Source organism: Geotrypetes seraphini, chromosome 1, assembly GCF_902459505.1.
Source record: "Geotrypetes seraphini chromosome 1, aGeoSer1.1, whole genome shotgun sequence".
In the NCBI taxonomy this organism is placed as follows: Eukaryota; Metazoa; Chordata; class Amphibia; order Gymnophiona; family Dermophiidae; genus Geotrypetes; species Geotrypetes seraphini.
In genome coordinates this window covers 19,771,068-19,789,699 of record NC_047084.1, presented here as the reverse complement: position 1 = coordinate 19,789,699, position 18,632 = coordinate 19,771,068, and the positions used below count along the sequence as shown (strand labels likewise).

Below are 18,632 nucleotides of genomic sequence, written 5' to 3'. Positions count from 1 at the left end.
CTCATATTAATATGTCAATTTTAACGTTCCAGTGCCTGTGTTTTGTCTCATAATTTAACATATTTTCATATGGCAAATTCAGATTATAAACAGAAAAAATTATGGCAGATAAAGGTCATATGGTCTATGCCAGGGGTGTCCAATGTCGGTCCTCGAGGGCCGCAGTCCAGTCGGGTTTTCAGGATTTCCCCAATGAATATGCATTGAAAGCAGTGCATGCAAATAGATCTCATGCATATTCATTGGGGAAATCCTGAAAACCCAACTGGACTGCGGCCCTCGAGGACCGACATTGGACACCCCTGGTCTATGCAGTCTGTCCATATATATCATCCACTATCTCTTCTTCCATCCTCCCCCCCTAAGAGATCCTAAAAGCCTATCCTATGCTTTATTGAATTCAGATACAGTCTTCATCTCCACCACCACCTCCTCTGGGAAGTTGCTCCACAGATCCACCACTTTTCCATAAAGAAGAATTTCCTTGGATTGCTTTTGAATCTATCCTCCTTCAGCTTCATCTTATCTATACTTGCAATAGTTGTTGCCATGACATTTTTCTAGTAAAATATGATACCTTCTGTGCACCCACTGGTTTTGCAACGTATGTACAGAAAGCCACGCAAATACATTTCTGGGCACTGGTGAAGGTATCTTGTACTGCAACTTTGATGCCAACCTGCGAAAGAGAACAACAAATTAGTCTCCACAAAATGGGCAAGAGTGTGGTGCAGTGGTTAAAGCTATAGCCTCAGCACCCTGAGGTTGTGGACTTAAACACACACTGCTCCCTGTGTCCCTAGACAAGTCACACAATCCCCCCCATTGCCCCAGGTACATTAGATAGATTGTGAGCCCACCTGGCAGACAGGGAAAAATGCTCGAGTTCCTGAATAAATTCATGTATACCACTCTGAGGTCCCCTGGGAGAACGGTATAGAAGATTAAATAATTAAATGACTATTTATAATGAGGGGGAGTCTTAGGGAGGGGGGAGAAGGTGAGTTCTTATAAAATTACCAAACCATATTTGTTAAGAATACCAATACATGATATTATAAATGGTATACATTGTATTACGCTGAATATTGTTCTGAAACTAAATAACTAATAGTTTACTATAAACTATTTATAAACCACCTATCTTCAGTTAAAGCTGTGGTACAAAATAACATATACCAAGGGTAGCCAGTTCCAGTCCTCGAGAGCCACAGGCAGGTCAGGTTTTCAGGATATCCACAATACATATGCATGAGATAGATTTGCATCTCAAGGAGGCAGTGCATGCAAATCCATCTCATACATATTCATGAAAACCTGACCTGCCTGTGGCTCTCGAGGACCAGAATTGCCTAGCCCTTACATATACAATGATAACATAAAACTGTAATATAAAACCAAAACAGAAAATAAAATCAACATTACTTCATATACAGGATGACAAAACTGAAATACCCAGCTTCCATCAAACATAACTTAAATAGAAAAGAATGAGCATCGCTATCTGCAACAAGATGTCACAGCTAAAGCACTAAAATGTAATTGAAGGCAATACAGTTAAGACAGTTAGCAGTTCAGTGTGAATGCAAAGTTAGGACCACGTTGCTACTCATATGAAAGTCTAAAGCTTCAAACTTATATCACAAATAATTAACCCCCTCCTTTACAAAACCGCGCTGGCGGTTTTAACGCAAGCTGTGGCGGTAACAGCTCCCACGCTCATAGAATTCCTATGAGCGTCGGAGCTGTTATCGCTGCGGCCGGTGCTATAAACACTAGCACGGCTTTGTAAAGGAGGGGGGTAAATAAAAACAAAATTTGAAACTCCCCTGCGTAACACTGTTTACTGAAAAACACTCGTTGAATTTATGTGCCATAAGTTAGAGGGCTCAAATATTCTCATGTTCACTGAACAACTAAGGCAGGGGTAGGGAACTCTGATCCTCGAGAGCCGTATTCCAGTCGGGTTTTCAGGATTTCCCCAATGAATATGCTTTGAAAGCAGTGCATGCAAATAGATCTCATGCATATTCATTGGGGAAATCCTGAAAACCCGACTGGATTACATCTCTCGAGGACCGGAGTTCCCTACCCCTGAACTAAGGCATCACGATCCTCTATAACAGTGGTTCCCAACCCTGTCCTGGAGGACCACCAGGCCAGTCGGGTTTTCAGGCTAGCCCTAATGAATATGCATGAGAAAGATTTGCATATAATGCAGGGGTCTCAAAGTCCATCCTTGAGGGCCGCAATCCAGTCGGGTTTTCAGGATTTCCCCAATGAATATGCATGAGATCTATGTGCATGCACTGCTTTCAATGCATATTCATTGGGGATATCCTGAAAATCTGACTGGACTTTGAAATCCCTGATATAATGGAAGTGAAAGGCATGCAAATCTGCTCCTTGCATATTCATTAGGGCTATCCTGAAAACTCGATTGGCCTGGTGGTCCTCCAGGACAGGGTTGGGAGCCACTGCTCTATAAAACAAATCTGATTCTCTCCCGCATAAAGCACTAAAAGATGCTTCCTGGTCCTTCAATTTTTATCCGTCTTCCTACATGACTAACCAAGAAAAGTGCTGATGAATACAAACCCTCTACTACATGCAGCACACACTCAATTTTCTAGTCTTCATAGCAGTTAGGAAGATGCAGCGTGGTCTATGCAGGTTCGCCGCAGAATTCACCAGTGCTCTGGTCAGCCCAGGGGGTTCCAATGTCACGGTCAGCCCCCCTCCGTCCAAAGAAGCAGTCTCTCTTTCTCAATGACTTTCCTTTTCACTTTCTATTCTCTTTCTCATTATCATCATTGTTATCATAAATGGAACATAAGAATAGCCTTACTGGGTCAGACCAATGGTCCTTCAAGCCCAGTAGCCCGTTCGCACAGTAGCTAGTCCAGGTCCCTAATACCTGGCCAAAACCCAAGGAGTAGCAACATTCCATGCTACCGATCCAGGGCAAGGAGAGGCATGAAATGAAAGAAACGACTGGTGATAGGGTATTTTATGTTTTATGTTTATGAGCATTTGATATACTACCCTGTCTTGGAGAAGTTCACGGTGTATGAAAGATGACAGTCTCATTCCCCTGTCCCACCATATCTCTAGGGTACTCTCACAGTGTCCCTCACACTTCAGTCATCCTGTACCCAGCAGTGTCTCTCTCTTGACACACTCTTTTGCCTACATTTTCCCTCTAATAATTCTATACCCAATTTTGTCAGCACATTGTTTATCTCATGTTCCAATCCCTCTCATTCGCTTAATGAACCTTGTCTCTCTGTTACCTGTTACTAACAACAGCTGCCTCTGAGAATCATCTAAACCACTAAAATTCATTCTGCTCCCTCCAAATCCCAGCCCAGTCCTTCTCACCTCTGAATCTCCCTTTTTATAATGGAAGTGTTGCTGAAGGAAAGGATAGTGAATTTCCTGGATTCTACAGTAATGGGTTTCAAGATCTGAGGCAAAATGGTTTTACTACAGGTAAATTGTGCCAAATGAATCTAATTGAATTCTGTGACTGGGCAATCAGAGTTATCTGGTCACTTTGGATACCTTTTTGCCATTAAGACCTGTTTTTAGATAGCCTAAGTCAGGGGTGCCCACACTTTTTGGGCTTGCGAGCTACTTTTAAAATGACCAAGTCAAAATGATCTACCAACAATAAAATTTAAAAAAAACACAACGCACACTGTACGCATAGAAAATGTTAATTATCATTCCTATTCCAGGGTTTTTCAAAGAGGTCAAAGCAGATGACTCTATGCACTATCACATCAGTAACAACCATACAAAAATAGACAAATATACCCCCCTCCCTTTTTACTAAACCACGATAGCAGTTTTTAGAGCGCAGGGAGCTGCGCTGAATGCCCAGCACTGCTCTCGACACTCATAGGCTCCCTGCGCTAAAAAAACTCTATTGCGGTTTAGTAAAAGGGGACCTTAGTGTAAAATATAGACAGCAGATATAAATTGAGACACATTTCGATCACTAAATTTAAAATAAAATCATTTTTCCTACCTTGTCTGGTGATTTCATTAGTCTCTGGTTGCACTTTCTTCTTCTGACTGTGCATTCAGTCTTTCTTCCCTTCTTTCAGCCTGTATGCTTCCTCTCCTCCACACCTCATTCCCTCCCCCAACTTTTCCTTCCTCTCTCCCTGCCCTTTCCTTTTTTTCTCTCTGCCTCCCTTTCCTTTTTTTCTGTTTCTCTTCTTTTCTTCTGTCTCCCTGCCTGCCCTTTTTCTTTCTTTCTTTCTCCCTGCCCTCCCCCAAGACACTGCCACTGCCATCGGGGACCAGGACCCAAACCGCCACCAATAACAGGCCCGAAAGCCGACGCCAATAACACGCCCAAAAGCCGACGCCGCCCCAACCTCTCCCTGCTTCGGCCGACCAGCATCGCGAGGAACTGTTGGGGGAAATGCTGCCGGGTCCTGCCTTCGCGGAAACAGAAAGTAGGCAGGACCCAGCAGCAAGAAGAGGAAATGCTTCACTAACATGTCTCCCGCCTTAGCCCGTAGCGAACGCTTGCTTCAGGGCTCTCAACATGTGCGTGCAGGCTTCCCTTCTCCCCCCCTCCCCCTCCCCGGGCATAACTTCCGGTTTCGGAGGGAAGAGAAGAGAAGCCTGCACGCACACGTTAGAGCCCGGAGCATAAGTTCGCTAGGGGCTGAAATCTCCAAGCCGGTTTTTTTGGGGTTTTTTTTAATGTTCAGCAGCGGCAGATGACAGCTGGGCGGACCGCCCAGCTAAAAGGCCCTAGGGAGAGCACTGGAGAGGAAGGCTGATCGGCCCGTAGATCAGGACGGCAACACGAGTGCGATCGACTCGAGTTGCCTTCCTGAGCTACTGGTCGATCGCGATCGACGCGTTGGGCACCCCTGGCCTAAGTCATTATGTATAAGCTCCGTCTAGGCAGTCTGGTTAAACTTTCGGTTATACTTGCAATACGACTAAATCTAGGTCGGCCCACGTTCCGCCCAAATCTCGCCCTCACCACTCCTCCTAAAATGCCCCTTTCAGCTCTGGGTGTACAGCAGCAATGAAAAGGCCTAAGCTGGACCTGGACCTGTTGGGCCGCCGCATGAGCGGACTGCTGGGCACGATGGACCTCGGGTCTGACTCAGTGGAGGCATTGCTTATGTTCTTATGTTCTTATGTAGCTGTTTTTAGATATGTCTAAAACCCATTTCAATTATCATTTTAGATCATCCAAGTACCGATTTAGGCGGGTTTTTAGGCATGGTTGTTTTTTGATTATGAGCCCCCTAGTGTCTTCCAAAGTTTGCTCCTTCAATCCAAACTCAAAATGAGTAAATTTGGCACTTTTGAATACATTTGTAAATCTGTTTCTGCTCCTTTATAGACATATGTGAAATATCCCATTAAATTATAAGATAAATGCAATTAAAAGAGTCTTTGCATTTCTATATTCCTCAAGGTTAGCTGAAACTATCAATACGTCCAGTTCTTACTTGGTGGAATATCACAAACACCTTTTCCTTCAAAGAGCTCCCAGCACAGCCTAACATGCTACGTTTGTAAATCTCTGTTCACCACAGGATATACAGTACATGGAGAAAGATTGTATAAGGGATGAATTATGAACACTTACATACCTCCATGCTTGTGTTGAATGCTCTGTTCACCTTGGCTCTGATGCTGATAATTTGTCCAACCCTAATAATAAAAGGCAGCATCTCAGGAATTCTTGCTTAGAATAATTATACTTTAAATCATATTGATTTGCATGAAAAGGTTTGTACATTTCTGGCACCAAACGCAAAAAAATATACACACACGATGGCCTACTGGCCACGCAGGCAGCGAAACTAGACCACCAACTATCCAATCTACTGACCACGACACCAGACTACAAAACTTTCAGAAAAGAAATAAAAACCCTGCTATTCAAGAAATCCATCAAAACAAACTAACACCGCAGGAAGCACTTCAGTCCCCTGAAGTAACCCGTTCAACTCTGTAACTCTTCTGGAAATGTCCAGATAACCTCTTATGTAATCCGCCTTGAACCGCAAGGTAATGGCGGAATAAAAGTCACTAATGTAATGTAAGTCAATACTCATAAAAGGACATGGATTATATTGACAGTACTAGGAACCTCAAATCTTCTACTTATCCATACAGCAAGTACAACCCAAACCATAAAACTTCCAGAGGAGTATGTGTGTTAGACTCTAGCAGCAAACGCAACAGAGAAGCTAGACTTTGACGTGCTTCAGGGATAATCAAATGTTTTACTAGACATCCTGGATGAAACTTGAATGTTGTGAGTTAGTCGATGTCAAAGGTAAAGATCCACACACACTTCCACAGTATTCACTGACCTCCCTCATACCCCCACAAAGATCAAAATAAAAAAGTACATACCTGTCTCCAGAACCTGGAATAGGAAAGGCTAGTAGAGTTGCACACAGGTGTCTTAAGTAGCCTGGGGGTTGGGCTAGTGAACCATAGAGAGGAGTAGCAAATCCTATAAGCCACTCTAACCATCACATTTATGGTGGAACATGTGAGCCCACCAAAACCCTACTCTACTGTCACATAGGTGCCACCTGCAGCCATAAGGGCTATTGGGGTTGTAGACAGGTGGATAAGTGGGTTTTGGGGGTCTCACCATAACCTATAAGGGAGTTCTGGTGAAATGTTTATGTGGCACACTTTGTGTGAAGTTCACAGCAGTGCCCTGTAAGGTGCCCCACTGTTCTGTTGCCTTGTCTGGGTGGCCAGTCCATTACAAGATTGGCCCCTCCCATGTCCAAATGGTCTTGTTCTGAGCATTTGGAACTTGGATGAAATTTTGGTCAAAAATGTGGTATAAAGATAGATGGCCTGGCTTTCTGGGTGACCCAATGGCCTGGATGTCCAAATAGACGATTTTAGAAAAATAATATAATCTAGACGTATTTTTCGAAAATGGGCATTTTCCCACTGCCGACTTTGGGCGTCTAGCACCATATGCCCTAATCGGACTTAGACGTATGTATTGATTATGTCCCTCCACGTGTATAGCCCTCGATGGAGACCGCTCCAGCTTTGCTGGTTGGGTTGAGAACTTTTCAGTGGCCTCTTGTAGTTGCCAATGAGTTAAAGAGCGGGTTTGCTTTATGAGGATACACCTGCTTGCTAAATGCGTCAAGCATACAAACATTAATGCAAATAAAAATATATAAACACTTTTTTTTTTTAGTTCAGATTCAATAAAACAACATGACCCATGACCAAACCCACCGGCACTGGTGACAAAACAAATAAGCTGTCCTAATTGGTTAAACTAATCCAGACGCAGTCTGGTACAACCTTTTGGGTTTCAGTCCAGAACATCCCGGTTATAAAGACCACGAGTCCGTGTACCACTGCTGTTGCATATCTCTTTCCCTTTCAGTCAAAATTGACACAATCCACTGGGTCCTCAAAGCCAGCTCCATCTTCAACTACCAACTTTCTTTCAACATCTCACCTCTATCTTCAACAATATCCTACATATTGTAAAGGGAAAATGGTTATTATGCTGTCCCTCTATATATCTAGTGGTACATTAGTGACGATATTTGTCTGTCATATGATGAATCACTTCCTTTTCAGTTTTGCATGTATTGGCAGATGACTATGACTCCAAGCACATCAGTCATGCACATTGCCCAGGGCAGAATTAACCTTTGGTGAGTCCTAGGCAAACAAATATATTGGGCCCTCTATCATAATATAAATATATTTTACCAGTCCACCAATCAGAGCCCTACATAGTCTAGACTGCAAAGGAAAACTGGTAAAAGAAAAAATGCAGTAGGTGAGAAGTGCAACTCGCTAACTCCTCCTGCTAACCAGAGGATCATGCACAGGGGCGGGGGCAGAACAGAAAAGTTCCAAGTTTATTAGGACTTGATATACCGCTTTTCATTTCCAAAGCGGTTTACAACATTACAAATCTTTAAAAATTAAAAACAACAAAATAGTAGGAATTACAAATGCAAATACACAGGTAGACAAATCTCATAAACAACTACAACATACATAAAAGGGAAAAGGATAGGGTTACATTGCTAAAATAAAAAGGTGGTAGGGAAGGAAAAGACGAAAGGGCAAGCTGCGAAGTATAGGTTAAGTTTAAGGTCTAGGTCATGTATGCTTCTTTGTAAAGAAAAGTTTTGAGCGTTGATTTGAATTTGGAAAGGTTGGATTCACGCCTAAGAGACTCCAACTGCGAAAAGTGAGGATTCTTCTTCCTGCCAGTAGCTGACTTACCAGGACAAATATCTGCCCTGGGAGCCATTGAATTAGTACAGCTGAAAAGCCTCTCCTCTAAACGAGTGGGTCCTAAGCATGTGCCTCATTTGTCTGTGACTAAATCCTGCCCTAACATTGCCTTTGATCAATCTGTCTGTGATAGCTTAAATGCAGTATTTTTGGGTGAAAAACTACTGTGCTTCATTGTATTTCTGAGTATTTCTAACAACTTGGAGAAATCTGAATTTAGATTTGGATGCTGGGCCACTGGAAGATAATCCCGGCACCACAGCAAGGATAACGGATTCAGGACATGGGGAAAAAATAAACATGTTTTTGAAATAAAATTTAGGAACACACTGTAATAGCCAACTCAGAGGTTCTAAAGCCCTGGGGGAATTCCAGCCAGTCAGGTTTTCAGGGAATCCGTAATGAATATGCATGAGATGGATGTTCATAACCGTGAGGCTGTCCTCAAAACCTGACTGGCAGGGGTTCTCCCAGGACTGGTTTGGGAATCACTGATCTAACTTTACACCTCTGACAAGATAGTGGTCGATTTGTCAATAGGGCAGCGCGATGTGTTACTCTGCTCAACAACAGTAAAAGCAGAGCTGCTAAGTTTTTACTAAACTAGCGGCTAGCTGTCCCAAACCTGTGGTTTTCAGACCCAGTCTACATCTAGTTTTTAGGCAATTAAAATGTGCAAATGAGCACTGTCCTTATACTAAACACGTGCAAATATGTTTTATGAACACACCCAGGATATCCTCAATGAATATGCATCAGATAGATTTGCATACAATGGAGGCAGTGCTTGCAAATTTATCTCATGCATATTCATTGGACAGAGTGTGGCGCAGTGGTTAAAGCTACAGCCTCAGCACCTTGAGGTTGTGAATTCAAACCCATACTGCTCCTTGTGTACCTGGGCAAGTCACTTAACCCCCCCTCCAATTGCTCCAGGTACATGAGATTGATTGTGAATCCATCAGGACAGACAGGGAAAAATGCTGGAGTACCTGAATAAATTCATGTAAACTGCTCTGAGCTTCCCTGGGGGAATAATATAGAAAATGAAATAAATAAAATCTTGAAAACCAGGCTGACCATGTGGCCCAAGGACTGGGTTGAGAACAACTGGCAAAGTAGCTATTGCTATTCATTCACCAGTGTGTTTACAGGAATAAGGCAAAGTCTATGCACTGTTCATTTATAACTAAAAGTATGAATTAACTGATATCCCTTGGTTCCACAAGAATCTGTTCAGCAGCCCTGAATTAAAACAGATTATTGTCTTGCACACAGTAAATTCTGACCTATTTCTGTTTGATGTGTTTCTGGAATAAAACGAATCTCTGTAGGGAATCATTGCTTCTCTATTTATAGCTTTACCATGACTTCACTACTTTTTGCCCATTTGCCCCCCCCCCCCTCCAAATCCAAAATACCAGAAAGATAACTATGAACTGATGTGATGTTTTACCTAGCTGTCTCTTCAAACTTTATGTCATCCACAGATGCTGTAACACAGGACATACCAGCATGTCGTTCCGCTGTAGAAAAATACAAAATTAGCATATAAGAGCAAGCATGAACCACTATTACTATGTCTGCAAACTTATTGTGAAAAAGGAGAATGTTGCTTTTTAGAACTGCCTTTGCAGTTAGTTTTCTAATGTCATTTGAAATGAATTAAAAAAAAGAAAAGAAAAGTGTTTTTCATGCTTGTTGCAGGTTTCTGGGTCTTGCTGTGTCTTGTCAGGTAGAACTGAAGTTTCAGCCATCAAACTGTGGCTTTCTTCAGAGCTTGTCTTCATATAGTAGGTCCTCAAACCTGACTTACTTATGATGTTAAACTGGTCATTAATACCACTTCCAGACAGGATGTATCCAATATATTTTAATATTCGTTCAGGAAAAAGGCCTCAGAATAGGGGCATACGTACAGTCCTATCATAGACTGAAACTTCAACGTAACAGCTCCTTGCTCTAATCATTGGCCAAAAAACCTGAAAATTTCTTTAATTCACTTAAATTATTTTCAAATAAATATGTGTACTTTTTTTAAATATTTTAAATATTTTCTTCAAACTATTCTAAATCTTATGGATACACCTCTCTGATGGTTTGGGAGAGAATATTCGACAACTGGATATTAAATACTTATCTCAGCGTTGTCATTGCTGGTTCATATATAGCCTGTTCACTGCCAATATGTTGCCATATTGCCAACAGGCTATAGTTTGAAGAAAATATTTAAAATATTTTAAAAAAAGTACACATATTTATTTGAAAATAATTAAAAATAATTTAAGTGAATTAAAGAAATTTTCAGGTTTTTTGGCCAATGATTAGAGCAAGGAGCTGTTACGTTGAAGTTTCAGTCTATGATAGGACTGTACGTATGCCCCTATTCTGAGGCCTTTTTCCTGAACGAATATTAATATATATTGGATACATCCTGTCTGGAAGTGGTATTAATGACCAGTTTAGTATAGTGTGTTTTGAACCACTTCGGATAATTATATCTTGGAGTTTACTTATGATGTTGTCATATGTGGGATGATATTGCATATTAAACAACAAGTGGACCGATATAAATGTTGGCTATTCCTTATTATGACCGGGGTAGCCATGCAAATGGTTACTCGCAATTGGAAAAACTGCGATCGCCTTAATTTTACTTTTTTGTGGGCGAATCTATGCTTATGTTATAAGTATGAAAAGATGAACGCTGATATGCTGGGGCACAATAAGTTATTTAAATTAGTTTGGGGTCCTTTGACATCTTTTGTGGCTTCGTTATAGTTGTCCTTTATCTTTAGCACCCACACATCCAGGGAAGGGTGGGAGGGAGGGTTTGTTTTTGTTCCCTAATGGAAGAATTGGATGGGAATGGGGGTTTCATTTTTCTATATTGTTATTGATTGATTATAAGTGCTTATTATGATTATTATTATATGTATGTATATTGTTTTGCACTTATGCTGGCTTTGAAAAATTAATAAAGATTTTTTTTTTTTTTAAAGAAAAGTGTTTTTCATGCTTGTTGCAGGTTTCTGGGTCTTGCTGTGTCTTGTCAGGTAGAACTGAAGTTTCAGCCATCATACTGTGGCTTTCTTCAGAGTTTGTCTTCACATAGTAGGTCCTCAAACCTGATTGGTTGGGGCTTGAGGTGAATGAGGCAGGAAAGTCTGTTGGTCACCAATTTGAATTTTGGTGGGAAATAGAGAATGACACGGGGACACATTTTCCCCCACCCCCGCGGGAACTCATTTTCCCGTCCCAGTGAGTTCTTTTCCTGTCCCTGCCCCATTCCTGCAAACTCTGTCCTCATCTGCACAAGCCTCAAACACTTTAAAATCATAAGTGTTCGAGGCTTGTGCGCTTAAGGTAGAGCTTACAAGAATGAGGCAGGGACAGGGACAGGGACAGTGACAAAACTCACAGGGATGGGATAGGGAAATTGAGTTCCTGCGGGGACGGGGAAATCACTGGGTGTAGTGCCAAATAAGTCATTCTGTGTTACATAGTAATGAGATGCAAATACAGGTAAAGCAGCTTATTACTATGTAAACACAATAATGTGGCTTGCAGATACATGCTACATGCTGTGCTATAGCCGACAAAATAACCCCAACTAAAAGCTACCAGGAGCATTGGGCCTCCAAGCTATGACTCAATGATCCCAAGCCTCATGTTAAAGGAGCACTTTAAAGGCCTACCGCCTCCTCTTGAGCAGGCGGTAGTTTTTTGGATAGCGTGCGCTAAAAACGCTAGTGCACCTTTGTAAAAGGAGCCCTAAAAGGAGAAGAGGAAAAAGACATAGAGTGAATTTAAATTTTATTGGTTTTTTTTTGTTGGGGTTTATTTTTTTTTTTTTTTGGGGGGGGTTGTTATGTTATGACATTTGTATGTTGTGTTTTACTTTTATTTATTTGTATTGACCCCTGAGATAGGCAGTTTGGGATGAAATACGAACTGTGTTGGGCCTTTTTTTTAAATAAACTTGCACAGCTTCACACCATCTTTGCCTCCACTGTCTATCTTGCCTCCCATAGTTCTTTCAAACCCTCCCCCAAGCTATAGACTAGAGCAGAGGTAGGGAACTCTGGTCCTTGAGAGCCGTATTCCAGTCGGGTTTTCAGGATTTCCCCAATGAATATGCATTGAAAGCAGTGCATGCAAATAGATCTCATGCATATTCATTGGGGAAATCCTGAAAACCCGACTGGAATACGGCTCTCGAGGACCGGAGATCCCTACCCCTAGACTAGAGCCTTCCCTAATGGCCAAATCCTCCATCAGGAAGTGCCTTCCCCCGGTAAACATATATTTTGTCCCAAGAAATCTGCAATCTCAGTGTATGGTGATTTATGTAAATAGTTGGATATAATGTAGTCTCAATACATTATTTTCAAGAGTTTGCCAGAGACACAGACTGGGAGTAAATCTTAAGAAAATGAGGCCAGCCTTCCTAGGGAAATAGTGAAGCAAAATCTAACAGAATTCAAGAAACAGAGGGATTTGCACAGAGGACCTCCTTAATTGCAAGAAACAGAGGGAAAGGTAAAGTTAGTGATCAACGTGGTCTACATATTGCATTAGGAAAGGATATTGGGCATGCTTAATAGCCTGTATAACCCTTACATACTGCTCTGTTTTCTAGGCACAACTTAGGAACTCAAGTTAGGTACCTAAATTTGTCCCCTATTTTCAACCAAACTTATGGCGCCTCAGGTTTAAGCTGCATTTTAGGATCCAAAGCTTATGCTCTTAAGTTTAGGCTTGTCATTGTCTAGCTTAAGAAGTCTAATTATGATCCTAGTACTGAAAATCAATGCTAAGCTCCTGTTGATGTTAGGTGCCATCGACTTGTGTTCAAGTCCTAGCGACTTGATGAATTACAGATCAAAAAAAAAAATTGGTTTTGTGTCATCCCCATGGTTGTTTTCAACAAGTCCAGCCATCTGATTGCAGATCACCCTCTTTGCTTTCGATCTTCCCAAATATGATGTCCTTCTCCAGTCATCTCTCTCTCTGGTCATTTTAGTCCTCTAATTCTTTTCTCCTCTTTTTGCCCCCACTGGAGTTCCTTTCTACCCTAACTCTTATTAACCGTGTCGAGCTTTACGAATGTAGAGATGATGCGCTATACAAACCTAAGGTTTAGATTAGATTAGATGTGACCAAAATAAGACAATCGGAACTTCATCATTTGGGCTTTGAGTGACATAACTGGTTTGATGTCTTCCAGAATTGATTTGTTAGTTCTTCTGGTGGTCCAGGACATACATAAAATCCTTCTCTAGGATCAAAGCCCAAACGAGTCAACTAACTTTTTTACACCACCCTAAATCAGCCACTTTTTGGGTTCTGAAATTTAGGAGTCTAGAGAAACAGGTAGCATAAATTTAGACATTCAGCCTTCATAAGAGACTAATTTAAGAGCCTAGAAGTTAGGAACATAAATGCTTTTAATACAGGCCTCTATATTTCTTAATTGTAAACATAGTTTAAATTGACCCTGGAAGGTGCTGTCATTTGAGACCTAATGAACTGTATTGTAAAGCTTTATAATCTTAAGCAGATCAGGTATGACCAGCTTACTGGAAATAAGTCTTTAATTAAGGGATGTTTCCCAACAAAGATATTGCAAGGGTCAAGGTGCATAATGTAATCTGATCCAGATTAACAGTGATAAGATAATAGCATAACATAGTAGATGATAGAAAGAAAATAAAAAACAGGCCAACAGGCCCACTGTGTCTTCCCAGTTAATCTGCTCCATATAGTTCAAGGCAAATCTCAGCTGCCAGCCACAGAAACCTGAATGCCTATAGGGTATTAATCTTTACTCAAGTCAGTCCATGTTTCATTCCTCTTTAGTTTTCCACTATTTCAGACTGTTGAATATACAAAGTTATGCACTAAATCCAATGCTTATCCTCCTCCTTTCCCCCTTTATCTCATTCCCCCAAGCTCTGCAACAATTCAAGCAGCCAGCAAAACGAGTGAGGCCACTCAGGCCCTGCTTGCCCAGACAACTGGTACTGATCCGGTTGATTTCTGAGGAGCTGTACCTAGGGATGCACAATTGTTTCACATGAATGCCATTCGCTATTAAGTATGTACTGTGCGCACATACGACACCCCAAAAATTGGCAGTGATGGACAAATGCCTGGTGGATAAGCCAAGTCTTTAATGGGCCTTAAATTTTGAATAGCTGGACTCACCCAAGCTCTGGAGTTATCCTGTTCCAGAACAAAGGGGCCAGAAAATAAAAGGCTGAGCAATAAATATCATTGAACCTGACCACAACAGGAGATGGGAGGCATAACAGACATAGTGAAGAGCTTTGTAGGCACAGAAAGACATGGGGAGCTATGAGAAAAGCCACAGAGAATGGAGGACCTGGATGGCAAGCACAAGGGGGTCTGAAACTAAGGCCTGTATTCTATAAACAGTGCCTTAAGTTAGGCTGTCTTTTAGATGTCTATTTTTTTTGAAACTGAGCCCCAAAGGGGTTCATTTACTAAGGCGCATAGATAGATTTAGCTCATATCTACGGACTGCATGACATGTAACACACACACTAATTTGTTAGCACACGCTAAATCCATTAGCACGCCTTAGTAAAAGGACCCCCAAAAGAGGTGGGAACAATGGCAGAAACTTGTTTATCAAAAGATATGTGAGAATCAATGAGCCACAAGTTTTATACATAAATAACAGATTTCTTTAAGAAAACCCCCTTTAGCTCTTCTGTCTCCTTTCATTTGTCACTAGTATAATTTTACTCCTTATATTTTCATAGTTTTGCTCAAATAAATCATGCATTATGCATTATGTCCCACTTCCTTTTTTAAAATACTGTATCTCCTTAGTATGAAGGATCAGATACTTTCTGTAGTAAAATCTGTTTTTTTTTCAGTTGCGGTTGCTGAGAAGATTAAAACCAATCATGTCGATATTTGATTTTCACATTGTGGTGCAGGCAGTAGTCATTTCGAAATTAGACTATTGCAACGCCCTTTATCTCGGGATTACGACCATACAATGTAAAGTTCTGCAGATGATTCAAAATGCTGCCATACAGTTGATTTATGGTCGGAGGAAATTTGACTATAAAACGCCGTGGTTGAAAAAACTTCATTGACTGCCTGTTCGATCACATATTATTTTTAAGACAATGGTGTTGGTGTTCAAGGTCATGCACCAAGGGATCCCATCTTATTTGTCACAGACTAGGGCACTTTATAGGCCATTCAGAGCATTGTGAACTTTGGGGGCAGTACAATTGTCGTTGGCAGGTTTCTCAGCAGTACATTATGAGAGTACTAGGTCCTCTGTTATCTCTTTCATGGGAGTAACACTATGGAATAAGTTGACTGGACCGCTTAGAGCTCTTGTAGATTTTCAGACTACATTATTTGTAGAAGCATTTCAATAAATGTTTTTTTTCTGGGTTATGAATGTTTTTGTATTGATAAGCTGTCGAGTGCTGTAAAATATTGCTGATATGAAGGAACTGCTGTTATGTTCATATCATATGTGCTGTATGTTTCTTATTTTTTATATGATTGTTTTTTTTGTAAAACCGCCTAGTTATAGGCAGTTAAGAAATCTTTTAAATAAATAAATATTGCTACTATTTGGGTTTTCGCCAGGTACTTGAGACCTGGATTGGCTACTGTGGAAACAGGATACTGAACTAGATGGACCATTGGTCTGATCCATTAAGGCTATTATGAATTTTGCAATTTTTATTCAATTTAAATTCCCCTCCCCCCAATAGAAATGGTATATATATTTTTAAAAAACATTTTTTAAACATTAATCAGTTCAGTGTAGCTTTTGTTCTCCTGCTTCCCCCTTAATCTTGTATGCTTTGCCTCTCTGTCTTGAGTAGATTGCAAGCTGCAAAGGGTAGACACTATCTTTTATGCAGCACGGCCTACATCATAAGATGCTATACAGATTATGATTAATAATATTAATCAGTCCATGTTATGTTTATGCTTTACTTGCATAAATCAAAATGGTATTTGCATAATGAACTTGATGATGGTGAGGCCAGGAGCACCCTCGTTTATCTGGAAGCATTATAAAGCATCAGAAGGTATTTTGCTAATTAAATAAACTGCTTAATTGTCCTTTGGATAGGAAAATGCTTTCTTCAATTTGATTAACCGCCTAGGGAAATGAATCCATCAAGGCGGAGCTCTGTGCTGCTGCAAACACCAGGGAGACGGAGGGTTTTTATTTCTGTCACCTATTCGAAATGACTTTGAAATGTAAGTTATAGATGCTCAGTAACACAGGAGTCAGCTTTGTGGGTGCCAAGAAAGCCAAGTGTTGAGTGAGCTGCTGTATCAGGCACCCCCAATCATTCAGAATAGCTGGTGCCTGTGCTAGATAACAAGTTGATAAGCGCAGTGGCGTACCTAGGGTATGTGGCACCCGGGGCCCATCATTTTTTGACACCCCCCCCATGTAAAAAAAATATTTTTTGTAATGACCATGAAACGGAATAAATGGTCAGAATAGAAACAGGCAGTGAAAATTTTCTTATATTCCAAACATAACATAACATAAATTATGTCTGAATTGTCATGACATCAGAAGTACATATGGAGTAGTTGCAGGTGATGCTTGGGACAGTTCTGATTGTGTTAGTTCGGTTTTATGTGTTTTTTGAATAGAAGGGTTTTTATTTCTTTTTGAAGGTTTTGCAGTATGTGGTCGATGTCAATTGGTTGTAGGGTTGGGGGTCGAGTGTTGCAGCTCGAATGGCTAGGAGGTTGTCGAACAGTTTTTTTCTTTTGACGTTTTTGGTTGGAGGGTGTGTGAATGGTGCGTGAGTTCTCCTATGTCTGTTTGAAGTGGATTGAATTATTTAGCTGAAGAAATTAGTTACCCCCTCATCCCACACACATTAATTCTCTTCCATTTTTGTTCCCATTATAAAAAACACTGATAATTTCCCAGCAAAAAAATACATTAAAATAAGAAGTGAAAACAAAGGCCCCTACAGATGAGAACATAACATAAGAATAGCCTAACTGGGTCAGACCAATGGTCCATCATGCCCAGTAGCCCATTCTCATGGTAGCCAATCCAGGATACTAATACCTGGTCAAAACCCAAAGAGTAGCAACATTCCATGCTACCGATCCAGGGCAAGCAGACACTTCCCCCATGTGTTAATAACAGATTATGGACTTTTCCTCCAGGAATTTGTCCAAATCTTTCTTAAAACCAGCTACACTATCTGCTTTTACCATAACTTCTGGCCACTTCATTTTTAAGTTTAGATCTTTCCTTTCAAACAGAGACCTTGCAAGATGTCAAATACAGCACAAGGTAACTTCACATGGACTTAGCTGTGCAGGAAATGTGAATCTCCTCATACACCCACCATATAGTGCAAAAATGTGCAAAGGTCTGGTTTTTTCTTTCGATCACTACATAGCCTAATGCCACACAAGCAGTGCTGTTACAAACATATTCTGTAGGTCAATGCTAAGGATAACAAAGTTTCCTTCCTTGGACCAGAAGGAGATACTGATAAACCACTGGAAGAGATCCCAACACAGTGTGTGAACCACTCAGTGTGTGAACCAGTTGAGTGGAGTGGAATAACTGGGATTGGAAATGGGCCCGGAGTTTGCTCAGCAGAATTTCCCAGACCACCTCTTCCTCTCAACACATTGACACGCTGCCACCACCACCACTAGAAACACCTCACTGGGTAGGTCAGTTATGCTATAAACTTTATAAAACACATTATTATATTTTCTTATAAAGCACATATTTTAACTGAACTCTCTGACATCCTCAGCCTTTCCATTCACAAAAATAGAAGGAAGAAAAGTTCCCATTTCCTGCTGTTTCATGTCCCTGGCCTATACAATATTTTTTTTCTGCAGACCCTTCAAAAGTCTGACCAAATCCTCGTTTCACTTGCATTATAAAGTACTGAGGATGCCATCTCTCCCCAATCCCATGTCCTAAAGTCTAAGACAGTAGCGCAAACTAATGCTGCCAGATTCAGGAAAAAAAATTTTGATTCGATTCAGCCTATTGAATTGGTTTTTCAATTCGATTTTCCTGCCCAGTTGGGTGATTTTTTTCAAAACTCCTGGTGGGTTTTATAGCTTTTTCACCCCCTTTGGCTTCTCCTAACCACACTGGCGCTGTGGTGTAAATAAAATAAAGAAACAAAAAGGACTTTTCCTCTCTCTGTTAAATCCTAGCTCACGTTTGCAGTCCAACACCAGCTCTTTCAGGATACACATTTCAAATCTGACATATTATAATCACAAAACAGAAAATAAAATTAATTTTTCTACCTTTTGTTGTC

General features: G+C 40.9%; 1 protein-coding gene across 1 annotated transcript in view; it reads right to left on the bottom strand.

Moving 5' to 3' along the window:
- ACOT12 (acyl-CoA thioesterase 12) overlaps positions 1–18,632 on the bottom strand; it is an 84,435-nt gene that overhangs the window by 60,849 nt on the left and 4,954 nt on the right. Inside the window, exons 2-4 of the mRNA XM_033924347.1 lie at positions 9,749–9,818; positions 5,634–5,694; positions 578–679 (exon numbers count right to left, since the gene is read on the bottom strand). Of these exons, the coding sequence (XP_033780238.1) occupies positions 578–679; positions 5,634–5,694; positions 9,749–9,818 (233 nt within the window). The remainder of the gene's footprint in view (positions 1–577; positions 680–5,633; positions 5,695–9,748; positions 9,819–18,632) is intronic.